This window comes from Quercus robur, chromosome 8 (genome assembly GCF_932294415.1).
Source record: "Quercus robur chromosome 8, dhQueRobu3.1, whole genome shotgun sequence".
Classification (NCBI taxonomy): Eukaryota; Viridiplantae; Streptophyta; class Magnoliopsida; order Fagales; family Fagaceae; genus Quercus; species Quercus robur.
In genome coordinates, this window is record NC_065541.1 from 14,945,233 (window position 1) to 14,962,899 (window position 17,667).

The 17,667-nt window shown below is 31.5% G+C and overlaps 2 protein-coding genes across 5 annotated transcripts; one reads left to right on the forward strand and one right to left on the reverse strand.

Moving 5' to 3' along the window:
* The first annotated feature begins 7,993 nt into the window (after nucleotides 1-7,993).
* LOC126694748 (photosynthetic NDH subunit of lumenal location 3, chloroplastic) lies at nucleotides 7,994-9,844 on the forward strand. Of its 3 annotated transcripts, none has more exons than XM_050391245.1 (4): nucleotides 7,994-8,340; nucleotides 8,476-8,762; nucleotides 8,858-8,988; nucleotides 9,489-9,844. In XM_050391245.1, the coding sequence occupies exons 1-3, from the start codon at nucleotides 8,064-8,066 to the stop codon at nucleotides 8,954-8,956; spliced, it is 663 nt and encodes a 220-aa protein (XP_050247202.1). In that variant the 5' UTR covers nucleotides 7,994-8,063; the 3' UTR covers nucleotides 8,957-8,988; nucleotides 9,489-9,844. The 3 variants fall into 3 exon arrangements, 1 of the variants encoding a protein (XP_050247202.1); XR_007645869.1 differs by having other exon boundaries at nucleotides 7,995-8,340; nucleotides 8,858-9,009; nucleotides 9,481-9,844; XR_007645868.1 differs by having other exon boundaries at nucleotides 7,995-8,340; nucleotides 8,858-9,009.
* LOC126694746 (kinesin-like protein KIN-14N) lies at nucleotides 9,369-15,654 on the reverse strand. Of its 2 annotated transcripts, none has more exons than XM_050391244.1 (17): nucleotides 15,444-15,654; nucleotides 15,006-15,218; nucleotides 14,541-14,685; nucleotides 14,353-14,462; nucleotides 14,132-14,251; nucleotides 13,825-14,007; nucleotides 13,014-13,223; nucleotides 12,761-12,835; nucleotides 12,476-12,622; nucleotides 12,265-12,403; nucleotides 12,033-12,142; nucleotides 11,510-11,671; nucleotides 11,202-11,407; nucleotides 10,776-10,857; nucleotides 10,574-10,678; nucleotides 10,376-10,480; nucleotides 9,369-9,730 (listed from the first exon to the last, which is right to left on the reverse strand). In XM_050391244.1, exons 1-17 carry the CDS (start codon nucleotides 15,531-15,533, stop codon nucleotides 9,545-9,547), a joined length of 2,388 nt encoding a protein of 795 aa, XP_050247201.1. In that variant the 5' UTR covers nucleotides 15,534-15,654; the 3' UTR covers nucleotides 9,369-9,544. The 2 variants fall into 2 exon arrangements, with proteins under 2 accessions (XP_050247201.1, XP_050247200.1); XM_050391243.1 differs by having other exon boundaries at nucleotides 15,006-15,221; nucleotides 15,444-15,653.
* Nucleotides 15,655-17,667: the final 2,013 nt, after the last annotated feature.

The following is a 17,667-nucleotide window of genomic DNA, read 5'->3' on the forward strand; positions in this document are numbered from 1 at the left end:
TGGATAAACCAATTTTAAATGCAAATCCTAGCATATGTGATAAAAGTGTTTTTTTTTTTTTTTTTTTTTTGAGAAGAATATAAAATGTTAATTACATTTATAATTTTGGGTTGGTAAAATATTCAACTCAAGCAATTTGGCCCATTTCATGCAATCAAAATGTGTTAGTTTTATTTGTTTTAAATTTTGATACTTAAGTACTAGGACATAAACGATTCGAGCTTTGTCGAATATTAAATGTTCAAGCTTGATTCAACAACAATATGAAATATTCAAGCTTGGCTTAAGCTTGAACTAAGCTTACAAACAATGTTTGAGCTTAATTGAATAAGAGATTTAGAGTTCAATCTCTACCTACACAAAAAACCGATTAGTGTCTGATTTTGATGATAAAAAGTTATCATTAAAAACGAACGTCATAGGTTGAAACTCTCTCAAAAAAAAAAAAAAAGTTTGAGCTTGAGGTTGTTAGATAATCCAAAAAACTTGAGCTCAGCTAAGCTCAAACCCAAGCTCTATATTAAGTTTTTGAACTTGAGATTCAATAAAAAGTACATTATTAAGCCTATATTAAGCATATTATCAAGTCTATTTGGTTTAGACATGTGGACTCAAATCTCAATTAATTAAAGGCTCGGTAAAATGAGTTTATTTTTTAAGTCCATATCACACTTATTACCAAGCTCGTAAACTAGTTTAATCTCAACTTGTTTTTTATCGAGCTCGATCTATTATTCACGAGCCTATTCATGAGCAACTTCTTTGTTTAGCTGAGCTCATTAATTAAACAAAATTAATGTTCAAACTTGGCTCATTTATAAACAAACAAACATGAATAAACTTTTTATTAAGTCAAGCCCAAGTTGTTCATGAATAGATTGGTTCGTTTACAACCATAACTTAAGTTTAAATTTGTTAGTTACGATAGTATTTTGAGAATTAGAGATTGAGATCTTATGCAATAACTTTTAATGGCCAAGATTGAGAGTTGAAAAAAGCAACTTTCAATTTCAACTATTGAAAAGAAATAGTTAAAAAAGTAAAAGAGTAAAAAAAATTGTGAGAGGAAATTGAACAATTGCACCAAGTGGTATTGTATCTAATATCAATCCGAGAGTTTTTTTTTTTATCAAATTAGAATATTATGTCTAATCATGTAAATTGTATCATTAATTGATAACAATTTAAAATAATTTAATGTAACCCAATTTTTTTAATATTCCTACCAAAATGTTTTCTTAACCCAATGAGAGTTAGTCCATAAATACATTCTCCTTTCTCCCATATGATACTTATCCTATGTTTGAATCCATTCTTCTTCTTATTTTATTTTACTTTTTACACAATGCACTATACATATGTATTAGAACTTCTCATCCCTAACACTTACTAAGCTTGTCCATTTATTAAAAAAAGAACTCAATTACAAGTAAAATCCTTCAATACTCTTTTAGAAATTAATACAACAAAAGATGTTCAACTTCTACTCCAAACAATTTAAAAAGCTTTATAGGTAAAATCAAAGTAGAAAACTATCAAATTGCATTTAATTATTTTTTGATCTTTAATGAATGTAATAAACTATTTTTTAAATATAAATATGAATGTAAACATAAACTTGTACTTATATTATTGTTTTTATATTATGTTATAAACATAAACTTATGTTGATATTTTTTAAATATAAATGCTATGATTGTACTTACATTCCATGTACTCTATTTTGATCCTAATTAATCAAATCTATAGATTCTCGAGCATCTCACCAAATTTACTTAAGTCATATTATGCTCATTCTCCTCCTAATTAATAAGAACCTTACGTAAGGAGTGATTTTAAGGGTATTATAAAATTTTCCATATACAAACTATTGAAAAATATTGAATGTTAAAAGCTTTAATACTATATTTTTAATTAAATACCTTAGTCAGAAGGTAACTAACTTCAATGCGAGCATTAGTATTATGAAAACAAAAAATAGTGCTCTTGCATTTTGAGTTTGATTTTAGAATCATCATGTACGGACAAAAATACTTTGATAATCTCAATAACAGAAAACACCCAAAAAATGAAAAACACCCCAAGTGGTGTCATTTTCTCCACAAGAGTTGACATGATGGATAGTTTTATCCAAAGTGTAAAGAAAAAACATGAGAGAGAGAGAGAGAGAGAAGTTTTAATCTCGTTTAATCATTTAGTTGCTGGCTAGGTAAAATCTGCATTTCGTCCACCTAGTAATAACTAATAACTGAAAATATTTTTATAAGAAATGTATCCAATGCCATTAATGTCAACTTAAGTATGATGTTTAAAAATAATAGGGTGTCATGTTTCCTTAGTGTGTCAGCCATCACAATGCCAACAAAACTTCCAACTATGGTAGAGAAGTAGTGAAATAGATTGTAATTTTCATTTTAATAGTAATGTTGCACAAAACCTGCAAAAAGGGTATGAGAAAAACCATGTAATTGTGATTTGTGATAATTAAAATAAAATTATACTCCTGGAGCATCATGAACTAAACTTGAGAAGAATTCAATTACAAAATAAGTTTTTTTTGTTTATTTTTATAATTCGATAATTAAAGGAAGAGGAAGGAGATTTAAACCTCATATATTTTTGTTTTTTTTATTAGAAAACAATTCCCCCCCCCCCCCCCCCCAACACCCAACCAATAAAAATTACATATTACAAGGTCTAATATTTAAAATTGTGAATTAGGTAACTAAAACTATTAACTCTAATTTAATTATGGCGTAAATGCTCTTTTCGTCCCTATATTTTGGGGTCATTTCTATTTTGGTCCCTACATTTTCATTTTACCACTTTTAGTCCATAAACCAATTAGCGCGTGTCATATCAGTCCTTGCCGTCAGCCAACTAACAAAAAAAGCTGACGTGGCTGACGGCACTATTAAAATAATAGTAAAAATATATTTTGGCATTAAAAAATGCCACATCAACATTTAAATTAAAAATTAATTTTAACTAAATAAAAAAAATTAAAAACAGAATTAAAAACAAAAAATAACATGAATTGAGATTTAAGAGTGCCTTGAACAAGAACAATAAGAACACAAATCCAGATTTAAGAACAAGAAGAAAATTTTCCTTTATTTGACTTTTTTTTTTCTTAGAAAACAAACACAAGATTAAGCAAGAACAAATTCAGATCTAAGAACACAAACCCAGAAATTAAAATCCAAAAATTAAAAAATCTCAAAATTACCATTTTCTCAAACCCAGCAAAATCATCAAATCCCAAAGCACCAAAGTACCAAATCAATCCAAAAAATACAACAAAACCAATCCAAACAAAAAAATCTCAAGCTCAAAAAAACCCATCTCTAAACCCAACAAACCCACCTCACTCTCAAAAACCCAAACTAAAAACAACAAAAACAAAACATAAAAATCGAAATCAAAACGCTGACTTTAAAACACTATGAAGATTTTCTTGATTCTCTCGTTAGCTTCAATCTTCTGCTTTTCTCTAAGCAATTCCATTGAAGACGATGTGATGTGCTTGCAAGGCGTGAAGAACTCTCTCTCCGACCCGGCCAACAAACTGAGTTCATGGACCTTCACGAACTCGTCCGTCGCTTCAATCTGCAAGCTCCAAGGAGTTGTGTGCTGGAACGAGAAGAAGAACCAGCTCATCAGCCTTCAGTTTCATACGATGCAGCTTTCCGGCGAGGTTCCGGAGAGTCTGAGGTATTACCGGAGCCTCCAAACCCTATATCTCTCCAACAACTCCATCTTCAGTCCAATCCCTTCTCAAATCTGTAACTGGTTGCCACGGTCCAATCCCTTCGTGATCCCCTAGATCTGGAGTTTGTGGACCCATTTTTGCTCTTTGATTTTCTGTAGTTCAATTTCATAGATCTAGGATTTATGGACTCATTTTTGCTATTTGATTTTCTGTAGGTTTGGTTTGTGGTTTCTTTTTTTCTTTTTTTTGATTGGGATTGTGGTTTCTGTACTTTGGGTTTTTTATTTTCTCTAAGTTGACTTCTCGTGCCTGGGTTTTGATTTCTATGTTCTTCTCGGGTTTGTGTCAATCTTCATTTTCCTGTGTTTGCTTTTGTTCATGCTCTTTGATTTGGTGATGTTCATTTTTTTTTTCCCCTGTAGGTTTGATGTTCATGTTCTTTTATTCTGGGTTTGCTCTTTGATTCTGGATTTGATGTCGTTGCTGAGTTTATTTCTTGATTTAAGAAGAACATTGAAGAACAAGTTCTTATGTTCTCATATTCTTAGATCTCACTTCATGTAAATTTTTGTTTTTAATTTTTTTTATTTAATTAAAATTAATTTAAATGTTGATGTGGCATTTTTTAATGCCAAAATAATTTTTTTATTATTATTTTAATAGTGTCGTCAGCCACGTCAGCTTTTTCTGTTAATTGGCTGACGGCAAGGACTGATATGACACGCATTAATTAGTTTAGGGACTAAAAGTGGTAAAATGAAAATGTAGGGACCAAATAGAAATGACGCCAAAATGTAGGGACGAAAAGAGCACGCCTTTAATTATTTATTAATCTTCAATTAATGTAGTAAATTGTTTTATAAAGCATAAGTATATGTTTATAAATTACTATAAAACATATTGTTACATTAAACATTAATGAAAAAAATTGAAGCATTTTAATATTATGTAATTAATTGATATGTGGGTTAATCTCACATTGAAAAATGAGTGTGAGTAAAAGAAGTTTAAAACCTGTGCTATGTATCCAAGAGTTAGGCCATTTTGGATATACACCACTGTAAGTTTCTTTAAAAAACCTTCTCCCCTTTTCCCGTGTGTGTGTGTTAAAAATACTTAGTATTCTCAAAAAATAATTAATTGATATAAATAAACATAACAACTTAAATGTAAATATATGAGAGTTAATATGGAAGATAATGAGTTAGTAAAATATTTAATTCCACATTGAAAATGAGAGAGACTCATTTTCAATGGTAATTAACGGGTTGAAATGTATTAGAGCGGATATTATGCTAGATACGTGCGCCATAAGAAAATGAAGGGAGAAGGTTATAAAACCTGAGCCTATTATTAGACTCACTCATACCCATTCCAAGTTAGAGCAATTACAAGAAAAATAGAGAAGTTCTTGGTAAAGAAGGATGTCATTTCTAGTGGAGCAAAAATAGAGAGATTCTTGGCAAATAAAAGTATTCTTTCTAATGGAGCTTTGTGTTTAAATGATATTCATTTTTTTATTCAGTTTCTTTTTTGTGTTATTTCTATTATTATTGTGTTGGCACCAACACAAATAAAGTACACCAAATTCTAATGTGTTATTAAAACTGCATCCATCCAACAACACCCATTACCCATTAACTACCTACATTCAACATTCTTATTTTGTCATGGTATTACATACAAAACTTCACCTTACGAAGAACATATTGCATCCCTTCTTATGGTAACTACCCTTCACAAATAAAAACATCCATTACCCATTGCATACACACTTCGCGTTCATCTAAGGTCATGACATTCAAAACCCATGCACATCTTCAACATTTCAACTCTATTACAACCATTTAATATTATATAAACACAATAAAAGTAATTGTATGAGTATATATCTAACGAATAAAAATTTATATAAACCATATCTTAGAAAAATAATGATCAAAATTTAAATATATGTTATTTATTTGTAAATTGAGATATCCAATGGTTCAATAGAGTAATAAGAAGTTTTGAATGAATCGAAGGTGAGAAATTAAGACAAATTAAAAAGAAAGAAGGTGAGAGAGAGAGAGAGAGAGAGAGAGAGAGAGAGAGAGAGTTGTAGAAATTGTCTGGAACAAAAGATAAAATGTAGGGATGAGGGTTTGCTGAGTTTAAAGATAGCTGGGCATGGATTCCCAAATTCTTAGTGGAGCTCAAGTTTATAAAAACTGAATTCTCTAAAGAGAAGAAGAAGAAAAAAAAAACATTAAACACTCAACTCTTAAAAAGTCAAGTTACATATAAAACTCGATTTTATAAAACTTGATTTTCTTGTTAACAATTTTTTTTTTTTTTTAATAACAACTTTTTAAGAGCTATGTTCCTTGCAATTTTTTTTTTTTTTTTTTTTACTTAGACCATAATTTCTAAAAGAGTAAAAGGGCCAAGTTCCACCTTTTAAAAAAAAATTACATATTTACCAAGAAATCAATTTTTCAAAGTTCATTGTAATTTTTTTTTTTTTTTTTTTTTTTTTTTTTTGCATTTTACTCGAGTTATGAAAAGTCGAGTTTCAAGTGGAATATTTTTTATAAAAAAAATGCCATATTAGCCGCACCACATTAGTTGTTAGTTTCTTAGAGCTCAATTTTGGAAAGTCAAGTTACAAATAAGGCTATTCCCCTAGATAACTTTCATAGGAACTTGCTTGGTAAAATTGTTTGGGGAAAAGAAACATTATTTAACAAAAAATGGCCCATTATAGTTATGCAATTTATCATATGAATGGAAAGATAAGAATACTCAATTGAAGAGTTGATCCTAACCATATGTCACTTAAAAATAAACTTAAATTATCATGAGATAGGCTTGCCATTAAAAATATAAAACCATTTGGTCAAAAGCACTACTCTTAGGCTTGCCATTAAAAATTCAAAACATCTAATGCTAAGTAGTTATTATGGGAGAAGTAAGATCTGAGTACCAAATGGAGCTCTATAGACCCAACTCGAGGAGGTGGAGGGGCCCATCCCCTCATTAGTCTTAACCCAATACATAGATGAGAGCCCAAGAATAGAGGCCAACCACTTGAGGAGTCTAAAGAGTGAGCGTTCCTCGAGAGACATCGAGTAGTCCACTTGCACCAGAAGATAAAATACTGAAGAAGACGGTAGAGACGAGCAAGCAAAGAAGAAGGGAAATATTCAGATAAAGTAATCATCACCTACGCATTCAATGCACTATACCAACTTAGCTAGTCATATTAATGGTGGAATGACTCTTGAATAGTACCCTTACAGCTTGCAGCACATTCTACTACCTCCAACAAAACCCTGATGGGACAAGCATTCAAAGGAAGATCTGTGATTGTACAAGTGAAGGGTTTGGATGCAATTCATTTAGCTATATAAAGAAAGGAAACCCCTCCAGATCAAGGGATGAAAAACTAAAAAGAGAAATATACCATGTGTAACACTACCTTATAATTGAAACTTGAATATTATATGAACTACTGCTCCCGAGGAAGTGTTAATCTCAAAATTTTACTTCTCTCTTATGAGGTACTTGATGTTTTCCCATTAACTTAAAAGCTAAACCATACAAGCACACCAAGATTGACCTCGAAAACCTATTCTCTAACAAATTAATTGTACTAGGCGGTCATACCTAATTTCTCTATTCTAAGAAAGTTAAGTCCGTTTCTACCCGCTTACAGTTATTATTATTAAACAAATGATTTTAAGTACCTATATTATTTGTCCTTCACAGTATTGTTTTGAAAATACCAAATTAAAAAATCATACTAAAACTCATTTTTAAGTACTCCGCATATGGCTAATGGAGATTGTGGGAGGCAATTGAGTGATGATTTATGAAAAAAAAAGTGACAATGGAGATTTATGGCCCAAATCACTACCAGTTCATGGATTGAATGGATAATGGACTGCAATCTTTATACGATGCAGAGGGCAATATTTTAGAGAGTTGAAGTTCATGCCATATGCACAATAATGGCTCTATTTAGATGGGTGTTTAAAGAGTTTTTCATATGGATATTGGATAGATCTTATAAAAGTTTGATCGTTGTGAGGCAATTGGTTTTAGCTTTCAGTTGATTGTCTGAAATCAGTTGGTCTTTTTTTTTACCAAATAAAGATGGTTTTTTTTTTTTTTTTTTTTTCGTATTCTCCAATATGGTCCGGCAAAATGCAAAATTAGAGTGTTATTCCTCATTTCTACCTTCAATGAGGATTATCCTTTTCTAGTGGTCAGTAGTGGCCATCACTATGCAAACGGATATAACCGAAAGTGAAACTCTCATTCTATTAGCCACTCAAAAACACTTCCTTTCTCACCCAATTCCTCTAGAATGGCTCTTTTGGCAGACATAAATGTTGTCTCCAAAACTCTACAAGCCCTTCCAAAGCTTTCCAAAATTCAAAGGATACCAAATAGGATGAAAATAGTTGGATTTCTTGGCAAGAAAGAAGATGATTTTCAAGAACACCTCTTACAAACTACAAGAAGATTAGCGATAGGCCTTGCCTCCATAGCTCTTATTGGAGATTCTACCAAGGGGATATCTCTAGCTAAGGATAATGGGTTCTGGTACGAAGGCCCTATACCTGTGCCTCCTGTCTATAACAGTAAGCTTTCTCAATAACAACTCAGTATGTAAAATGTGCACTTTACTCTGTTTGCTTCTTTATAAACTGTTGAAATTGCTTCCCAGTGCAGCCAGGCTTCTCTACTTGTTTCATAATTGTTCTTTTTTCTTACAGAGATTGCAAATGAGAAGACGGGTACACGTTCTTTTCTGAAAATTGGACTCTATGTGGCAAATATAGGAAGCAAAGGTAGTGAATATAGGCTGAGGAAAACCGCCTTTGATCTCTTATCAATGCCAGATTTGATCAAACAAGACACTCTAAACTATGTCAGGAAGTATCTGAGATATAAGTCCACCTTCATGTACTATGATTTTGACAAGGTGATCTCAGCTGCATCAGAGAACGAAAAACAACCTCTGACTGATCTGGCTAACAGACTGTTTGACAGTTTTGAAAAGGTAAATCATTTGTCACTTAAAAGCTATATGATAATCACTTGCAACTTCAATATAAAACTAGAATAGCTTAGAATTGTAATCCAATGTGTTGACAGCTTGAAGATGCGGCAAAGAACAAAAATCTGCCTCGGACAGAATCATCTTATCAGGACACAACAGTTATCCTCCAAGAGGTCATGGAAAGATTTGCATAATCTATGGAAGCTACTGTTGTAGTTTAAACAAAGTCAGTGTACTTAATTTTGAGGTACTATTGAAAATATTAAATTGCACTTTGCTTTGCCATATTAGTTTTCAAAAACACTCGGTATATTTAAAACAGTCAAGTTCTTTTAAATAGACCAAAAAAAAAAACAGCTTTCTTTTTCTTCTCTTTTTTAAGTAAATGACAAAACAGCAATGTTAGCATGTTTCTGAGGTCTCATTTTGGATTCATGGTTAGTTTTACATCAAAAATAAAAGTACTAGGTGTACAGTGTACTTTTAAATTATATGATTTAGAAAACACTAGAGCTATGGTTTGGCTAACGAAAGGCAGAAGAGAGACTTCAGTAAGCAGAAAGTTATCAAAAATCAGTTTCAGGCTTTCAGCACAATTGGAACCTATAATCAGAAACGCACATTCTTTAATTAATACAAACTCAATATTTTTTTTTTTTTTTTGCTATACAAAATATAGACCTATGTTAGAATCACTCATTTCAAATTTTGATACAAGTAATGCAGATACAGGAAACTTGGTTGCCTCATAAAAGAAAAGGAATTATTAATCTATCAAAAGATCAGCCATAGCTTAGGCGAGAATCTGAAGGGCGCACATTGTTGCTGGTTTGACGCCGGGGAATCCCAATTTCACAAGCATTTACCCGGGCTGCGAAACGGAGTGAACAAAGTGACTCCCCAACTGAGGAGGGATCAGGAGATATGTTTACGAACATCAATGTCTTCGAGTCCCCACCTAAGCAAGGCTGGTCAACCAGTGATTTTACAAGATTAGAACATCTCAAATGATCATATGCAACTAGAAGAATAGCAAGAAACAGTATTGAATAACCATAGTCTATTTCTTTGCCTTTTTACAACATGTTTGCTTAATTTGATCCAAGAGTGTCATTAAAAAGCAAAAGTTGGAATCATATATCCAAGCCATAATATATTAGTTTCCAAAAAAATACCATGGCCATATTCATCAGATGCAACTGATTAGCTTGCTCTTCGAATAAAAGCAGTGTACTGTAGACAGCATATCATCCCAAGACATACACATTTTTCAATAGAAAATTGCTAAATCAGGCAAGTAATTGAATCACAAAATCCAGCTAGTGATTCTCCAGTCAGTTGACTCTAACAGTGATAATTAAAACACACAAATGTTGCCATGTCATGAAATAAGTGCTGTAGAGAAAATAAATTAAATAAATAAAAGTTGTCGTAAAAAGTGGCACAATAGATGCTAGAGCTAGAGGTTTTTATTTATTTATTTATTCTTCAGCATAAGCATTCAAGGATGATAACTGAGTTTCCTCTACCACACAATCATAAAAAATTTGAAGAAAGACTCTAGATTCATATTGAAGCTAGGAAATTAATTTATAAATTTTTAAAGAAATTACCTGAAGAAGATATGTAAGCTTCGAGTTTCTAAAGGGTATGTGGTCCTCCTTCTTTGCCAATGCAAATATAACATCACTTAGGGATGATAAACTTTTATTAATGGCCTGTTATAATTGCAAAACATAAATAAATATCAGAAAATTCCACAAAATGAATTGCAGAAGAGAAATAGAATCAAAATAGTTTTGCCAAAATACTTGGGTTTCTTTCAATCGATCCCCAGTTGATCCGCTCTTAGAAAGGCGCTCACTCCCAGCAAGATCAATAAGATTCAGAACTCCTTGTACTTGTTGTTCAGTGCTCTAGCACACAAGAGTGGAAATTAAGAAAAATAAGTTTCAACAATACAACATCTAAGAAACAGAAGAAAGAGAACTGGACCGTGCTAAACGATTGTACCTCATTAATACCAAATATTCGTAGGGTGAAAACAAAATGACTTCTCGATGATTGCTCATTCATCTGGGTCTTGCCTACAGACCTAAAAGGATATAAGTAAAATATTTTAATGATAACTTCTTGTGAAGTACAGGGAGCTTTGGGACCAAAAAAAAAAATCCTTAAACCTAATATAACAATATTGCACCATAGTTTACATATATCATTTAAACAACTTTCATAGACTGAAATTGAATCACATCCAGCAAGCCTTGGTACCACTAGGGAAATTAAATTTAGTAGAACAAAACATACAACATTGCAAGTAAAATTTAATAGCTATCCCTTATAAAGAGAAATCATATTTATAAAACAAAAGAGAATCCTTACATAGAAATATGGCTTCATGAAAATCAACTTTGAAATATGCATGTTCTAAATTTTTACCTGCTCTGTTCAGCCTGATCTAAAAGAAATGAGACCTCTTTAGCACTGCGGACATCCAAAATTGTAAGATCAGAGACGTGTGTGTTTCCATTCCCGTCATGTTTAATTGCATACTGCTTTCCAGCAACCCCATTGTCTGTTGAAGATGATCGATTGGTTGATAACAAATCACGAATTGTTTCATTGTATATTTCCAACATAGACACCTAAAAATGTTTATAAAATTCAAATTTTCAATAATTATGTATAGGAATACAGTCATTTACTCCGGAAATGAGAGCATCATAATAAAAAGATATCTTGCTCACCTGCATTTCATATCTCCAACCTTGAGCTTTAAGAGCTTGCCTAGTTTGAAATATTTGTTCTAGGGAACGAGGTATTAAACCTTTTTGCTCAGGATGTCCTGGCCTACCCATCATGGTATACGTTTTACCAGAACCTGTTTGACCATATGCGAAAATGCAAACCTGAAACATGCATCCATGGAAAAATTCTATCACGTATCAATCATATTGACTAAAATTTCAAGTAGCTACCCACTTATCAACTTTATATGTAAAACACTAAAACATATAAGCAAATGGAATTATTATAAGATTGAAAAACTCTTATCTCACAAAATTCTAACAAAGATATATAAGCATACAAATACAACGCTATTTTTGTGTATATATTATACATATATGTAATATACACACAATATATACATATATATATACACACACACACATTACTTGGAAGAAAATTAAATGATTAAACAAAAACTATAAATGCATTACTATGATAAAATACATAAAATGACTTCAACATATGGAGCTAATTAATCACCTTATACCCATCGAGAGCACTTTGTACAAGCTGTGAGATTTCTACAAAAACATCATCTTGTGTTGCATCAGGCATGAAAACCTGGTCAAATGTGAAAGAATGTTTTTGCCCTGATTGCAATATAAACTTAAGTGAGTTCTTAATTTTCAATTTCCACTATGAATTTTCATATAATTGCTATTGTGTAGAAAAGAAACTTGTTATCTAAAAATCTTTTCACCAAGGAATTTACCATTTTGCCCTACGTCAATTCCCCGTCCAAGAATTTCAGTTGATGTGGGATAAGTGATAACTTTTCCTTCTGTGCTAATACCATCATCGGGCAAAAGAGGCCGCACTCTACAGAATACTCGTATATTCCCTTTTAGTTCCTATAGTATAAGATACCTTAGTGAGATATACAAATTTTCAGCAAATAAAAGTTCGTATGACAAGGGTATTACCAAGATGGTATTATGTAATTTTTTGCGTAGCATCTCTCCTTCCACAAGTTTGAATTCTGCATCTGCTAGGCGAGTTTGTAACTCATTTATAAGTTTCTTTTGCCCTTCATATTCAGTTCTCGTCTCCAATGCAGATGAATCAGAAAGCTATAAAGAGAGAAAATTTGATATCAATTATAAATCTACCAACATGACCTAATGATTCATGCCTTAAAATTTTAAAACCACAATGGCACATATGCAATATAAAATAAACACAATTTTTGCTTAACTTAATATCACTACCTGCAATTTCTCCTCTGCAGTCGCTAGTTGAGTATGTAGTATCTTTAATTGGTTATTTTGTGACGAACAAGTTGCCTGTAAAAGAAACCCAACATCTTATAAAGTTTTCATTTTAAATGTAAATCCATAAGATTTTATAAATATTAACAAATAAAACCAACATTATAAAGTTTTCATTTTAAATGTAAATCCATAAGATGTTATAAATATTAACAAATAAAACCAACATTGTTACTAAAACAGGGAAATCAACCTCTAGTTCACTTGTTCTTGTTGTCAGGATGTCCAACTCAGCACCGTATTTTTCTGAGGACTCCTTATATTTCACCATATCAGTTGTAAGAGCCTGTGCTTCTGATTGTAGCCGATCACGATCATCTCTCACTTGGTATAGCTCTGCCCGAAGACAAGCAGCTTCATTCACCAAAGCATCCTTTTGCTTTATAGCCTCATCTTGAGAAGCCTAATAGCATCAAATTCAATGCAAGAGGTAAAATTATAAAGAAATATTAACAGTGAAGATAAAAATAAGAGGGAAATATATTTTCACTCTTGAACCCAAAATTATAGAGGCAAACTGCACAATTACTACAAACTCCATGGTGCATAGTAAAATCCTTCATATATCCAAAACAATCTGCCAACACAATCATAACATAGCAAACATAACATTCAATTATTTTGATAAATCTTCCAAAAGAAAGCTTTTGTAAGAGCACTGTTAAGTATTAGTATATTTATGAGCTTTGATATCCATTATTGGCCTGGTTCCCAATAGTAAGAAGCTTTCAGGACCGATGGGTGGAGTCTAGTTATCTGTGGGGTTTCTGAAAATTTTGAACACATACACCGTATCAAAAGCGCCAAATAAATTTTTTCACTGCAAGAATAAACCGTTTCCTGATTACACAATTCAGACCAAGTTCTTTGACCATCTTCTAATTTATCCAGCCATTCCCAATTTTGCAAGTGGGGTAAAGGTAGATAACTATGTCTTCTTACAAGTACGCACATTAAAATCACAATCCATACAAAATAAATAAATAAAAATAAAATAAACTTACTCTGGACATAGTAAGTTGACCCCTTAACATGCTGAGGTTTTCAACCATGGTAGCCTTATCTTTTTCTATGCGCTTAAGCTCATCCTCAACCGTAGAAAGGTCTGTGTGAAGTTTACCATTGTATTGCTGCAAGCTTGTGTTGTATTCCTGTAATCGCTTGTACATATCATTAAGTGATGATATCTGCAGAGTTCAGCAAACCCAAATGCAAACACTTAAGTTGATACTTCTGTATAAATAACTTAAAGGAAAAAGGAAAAACAAAATAGGACTAGGCAGGTGAGTTTGAATTTATTATCTGCTTTACCTTCTGATTAGCACTTAAAAGATCTCGTTGAGCTCTGGCAAGCTCTTCTGATAGAGAAGCTTGTGATCGCTCAATATTCAGTCTAGCCTCTTTCTCCCTTGTAAGACAGTCCATTGCAGCCTGATTTTGATATTCAAGACATTTTATAATTAATAAACGACAATCATTTAAACAATAACTTCATGACTAGAATGTATTAGCTTTGAAACTTGTCCTCTTACCAACTTATCCGATTCTTCCTTCGTAAATTTCTCTTGTAAAGAAGTGTAATTCCTTCTTAGCTCCATGATAATTGAATTCAATTCTTCTTCCTTGTTTTTCATTAGTACCTCTAAAATCAAACAAATCTATTTACATCACCAGTCAAATTTACTTAGAACCCCAATGAAACCAAAGAAATCAATCATACCAATTTCGTTGCATTTCTGCTCAGCTGAATCCAACGTATTCTGCAACTTCTCTTGCTCTAATAAGTAGCTTCCCTCAAGCTCTTGGAACCATTTGATGCATAACTTTAGCCTCTTGATATACTCCACCATATTATCACATCTTTCCTAGAAATCCAACAATTTAAACCAACAACTTGATAAAGCAAAGTCCAAAGTCCAATTCCTATTTAATTAAACCAGTGCAAACTAAAGACCCAATAAGTTATACACACAAACCCTCCCAAAAAAGAAAAAAAAAAAAAAAAACTGAATCACAATATTATCACATCTTTCCTAGAAATTTAACAACTTGATAAAGCAAAGTCCAAAATCTTAATTCCTATTCAATTAAACTATATAAAACCCAACACCCATTAATCAATTCACTCATGAGAAAGGGGAAAAAAATTCAACACATGAACTCAAAATACTCAAAACCCACTTACCTTAAGATTGAACCTGTCCTTCCTTTTGGGTTTCTCATTCAGCAAAGCTTCAACATCTTCTCTAGTAAACTCAATCCCTCCACACTCCGAGCCAGCATTGCTGGCCGGAGCGCTATTGGGGCCGAGATCTTGACCGCCATTTACAACCGAAAAGGCTTGCCTGAACCTCCCATTATTTGCCGTTCCAACCATTTTTTCATCACCAATACACTTCTTCTAATAAAAACAAAATTCACCCAAAAAAAATTGAAGGAAAAAAAAAAAAAAAAAGCAGAAGAAATAAATTAAAAATAAATAAGAGTGGGAAGTGCTAATAAATCTTAACCCAAAAGAGAAAATCAAAAGCAACCCATTATTATAAATGGCATAGAGAATGAAACCCAGGTCTTGAAATTTGAAAGTGTGTAAGATAGTATAAAAGAATAAATGAAAGCTTACAGTTGAAGAAGGGCATGTGGGTGAGGCCCTTGTTGTGGGGTTGTTGTTGTTGTGTGGAAATGGACGCTTGTTCTGGTTCTCCGAGGCCATATTGTTTGAATAATAAGCACAAAGACAGAGAAAGAGAGAGAGTGTGTGTATGTGTGTTTGTAAGGTTTAGAGTGGGACCATGAATTGCAATGAAAGCTAACAGTGTATCAGAGCCGTTGCTTGAACGAGCAGGAAGATCAAGAAAGAAGGGTCTGTGAGACAGTGAAATATTTTAACGTTTTTTTTCTTTTGGAATATAAAAAAACTCTTTGGAATTTGATTTGAATTCTTTTGAAATGGTATCAGGCGGTAGCACGTGAGAGATTCGTTAGAATGCCGTTATTCCTGAATTGCCCTTATCTTGACTTACTTCATCTACTGTTCAAATGTTTTTGTTTGTATTGTTCCTAGCTTTTACTATTCCATTTTTTTCTTTTTTGCGATTTGAGTTTTAATTTATTGTTTCCGCTCTTTATAATTATTTTTTATCATTATGTAGATTTTATCACTTCATATCATAAGACACCTTAAAACCTCTAGATCGATGGTATGATGGATTTGAACTTGAAGCATTTAGGGTTTATGTCATACCTCATACTAATGAGTTTATACTAGTACTTTTATAAATATGGGTGTCTAATACTTATGAGATTTGAGTAGCTGAATAATCTCATATTATACGTATGGTTTTCTGCCCCCACACAATATATAATTATTGGAAAGAATCGTTGAAGTGTCTTGCCGCATTAGTTAAGAGATTTGAACTCAAGATGTCATGGATCGCATTAAGCTTAAAAACAGCTAGATCAAGACTTGAAGCTATTAAGAACTTTTCATGTGCATTGAAAAAAATTTATTGTGTAATTCACGTTTTTTTTTTTTTTTGAAAATAACTTGCTTTTCTGGAACTATTCTAAGAATATATTTAAATAAAATAAAATAACTGCCTTGTTTTTTTCAACCTTTGGTTAAGACCCTGAAAATGAGTTTTAAAAAAATATTCTTTACTATGTTGACTTAAGAAGAGAATCATCAGTCAAAAAAAAGAAGAGAATCATTGGTATTTTCTATAATTTTAAATAATTATATAAACAAAATTTTCATTCACGAAAATAGAACCTATAGTAAAATATTTTCTATCTTTTTCGTCATTTGTGAGTCTCAAATAGGAAAACAAACTCAAAATTTAAAAGGAATACAAAATAAATAAATAAAAAGAATAATGCTACAAACATAAACTATTTTACAATATTTTTACAAACTGCTGATAGTTTGTGTCTATAACATTACTCAAATGAAAAAGCTACTAATCAATAAACCGTTGATCAACAATTGGTCAACTGTCGGTTAATAAAAAAGAAAGAGTAAAAACAGTCTGTTAATAAAAAAGAGACAGAGCAAATAGTGATATGTTATCAATGGGAGAGTTTTTGAGGTTTGGAGTTTATTTTTGAGTGTGTATGTTTCCGGGAAAAAAAAATTTTGCTCTTAAAAAACGTTTTTCTCTTTATCAACTTTTTTTCGTTATTCGCTAAAAATGTTTCCTATTAAATTGTATTTTTCCTACTATACCAAACATTAGAAAATGCAATTTTTTTTTTTTTAATTGAAACAAAGAGCTCCAATAATTTCTTTATTGTAAGAAATTAGGTGTCTTTCGTAAATAATTTTTTTTTTTTAAATCAAGTTGTAATTCCCCCCACCTCCCTTAAATTTTGACATTGTTACACTTTTTTTAATTAAAAAAAAGATCTTTTTTTTTAAACAAAAATTAAAGAAGCTATAATGAGAAGCTTGTATTATATACACCTTGATTATTAAATAAATGGACTTGACACTGTATTCACACCTAAATTTTATATTAAAAAAATCACATTTATTTGTATCTTGGTGATAAAAAAATAATTTAAAATATCCTCGTTTATTTTTTAATATCCTCTTTTATTTAATTATTATACATGGAACCAAATTGTATCAACCACAACCGAAACTTTTATTCACACCTAATTTAAAAAAATATCCTCGTTTATTCACACCTAAATTTTATATTAAAAAATTCACAATTATTTGTATCTTGGTGATAAAAAAATAATTTAAAATATCCTCGTTTATTTTTTAATATCCTCTTTTATTTAATTATTAATCATGGAACCAAATTGTATCAACCACAACCGAAACTATGCCAACCTCTAAC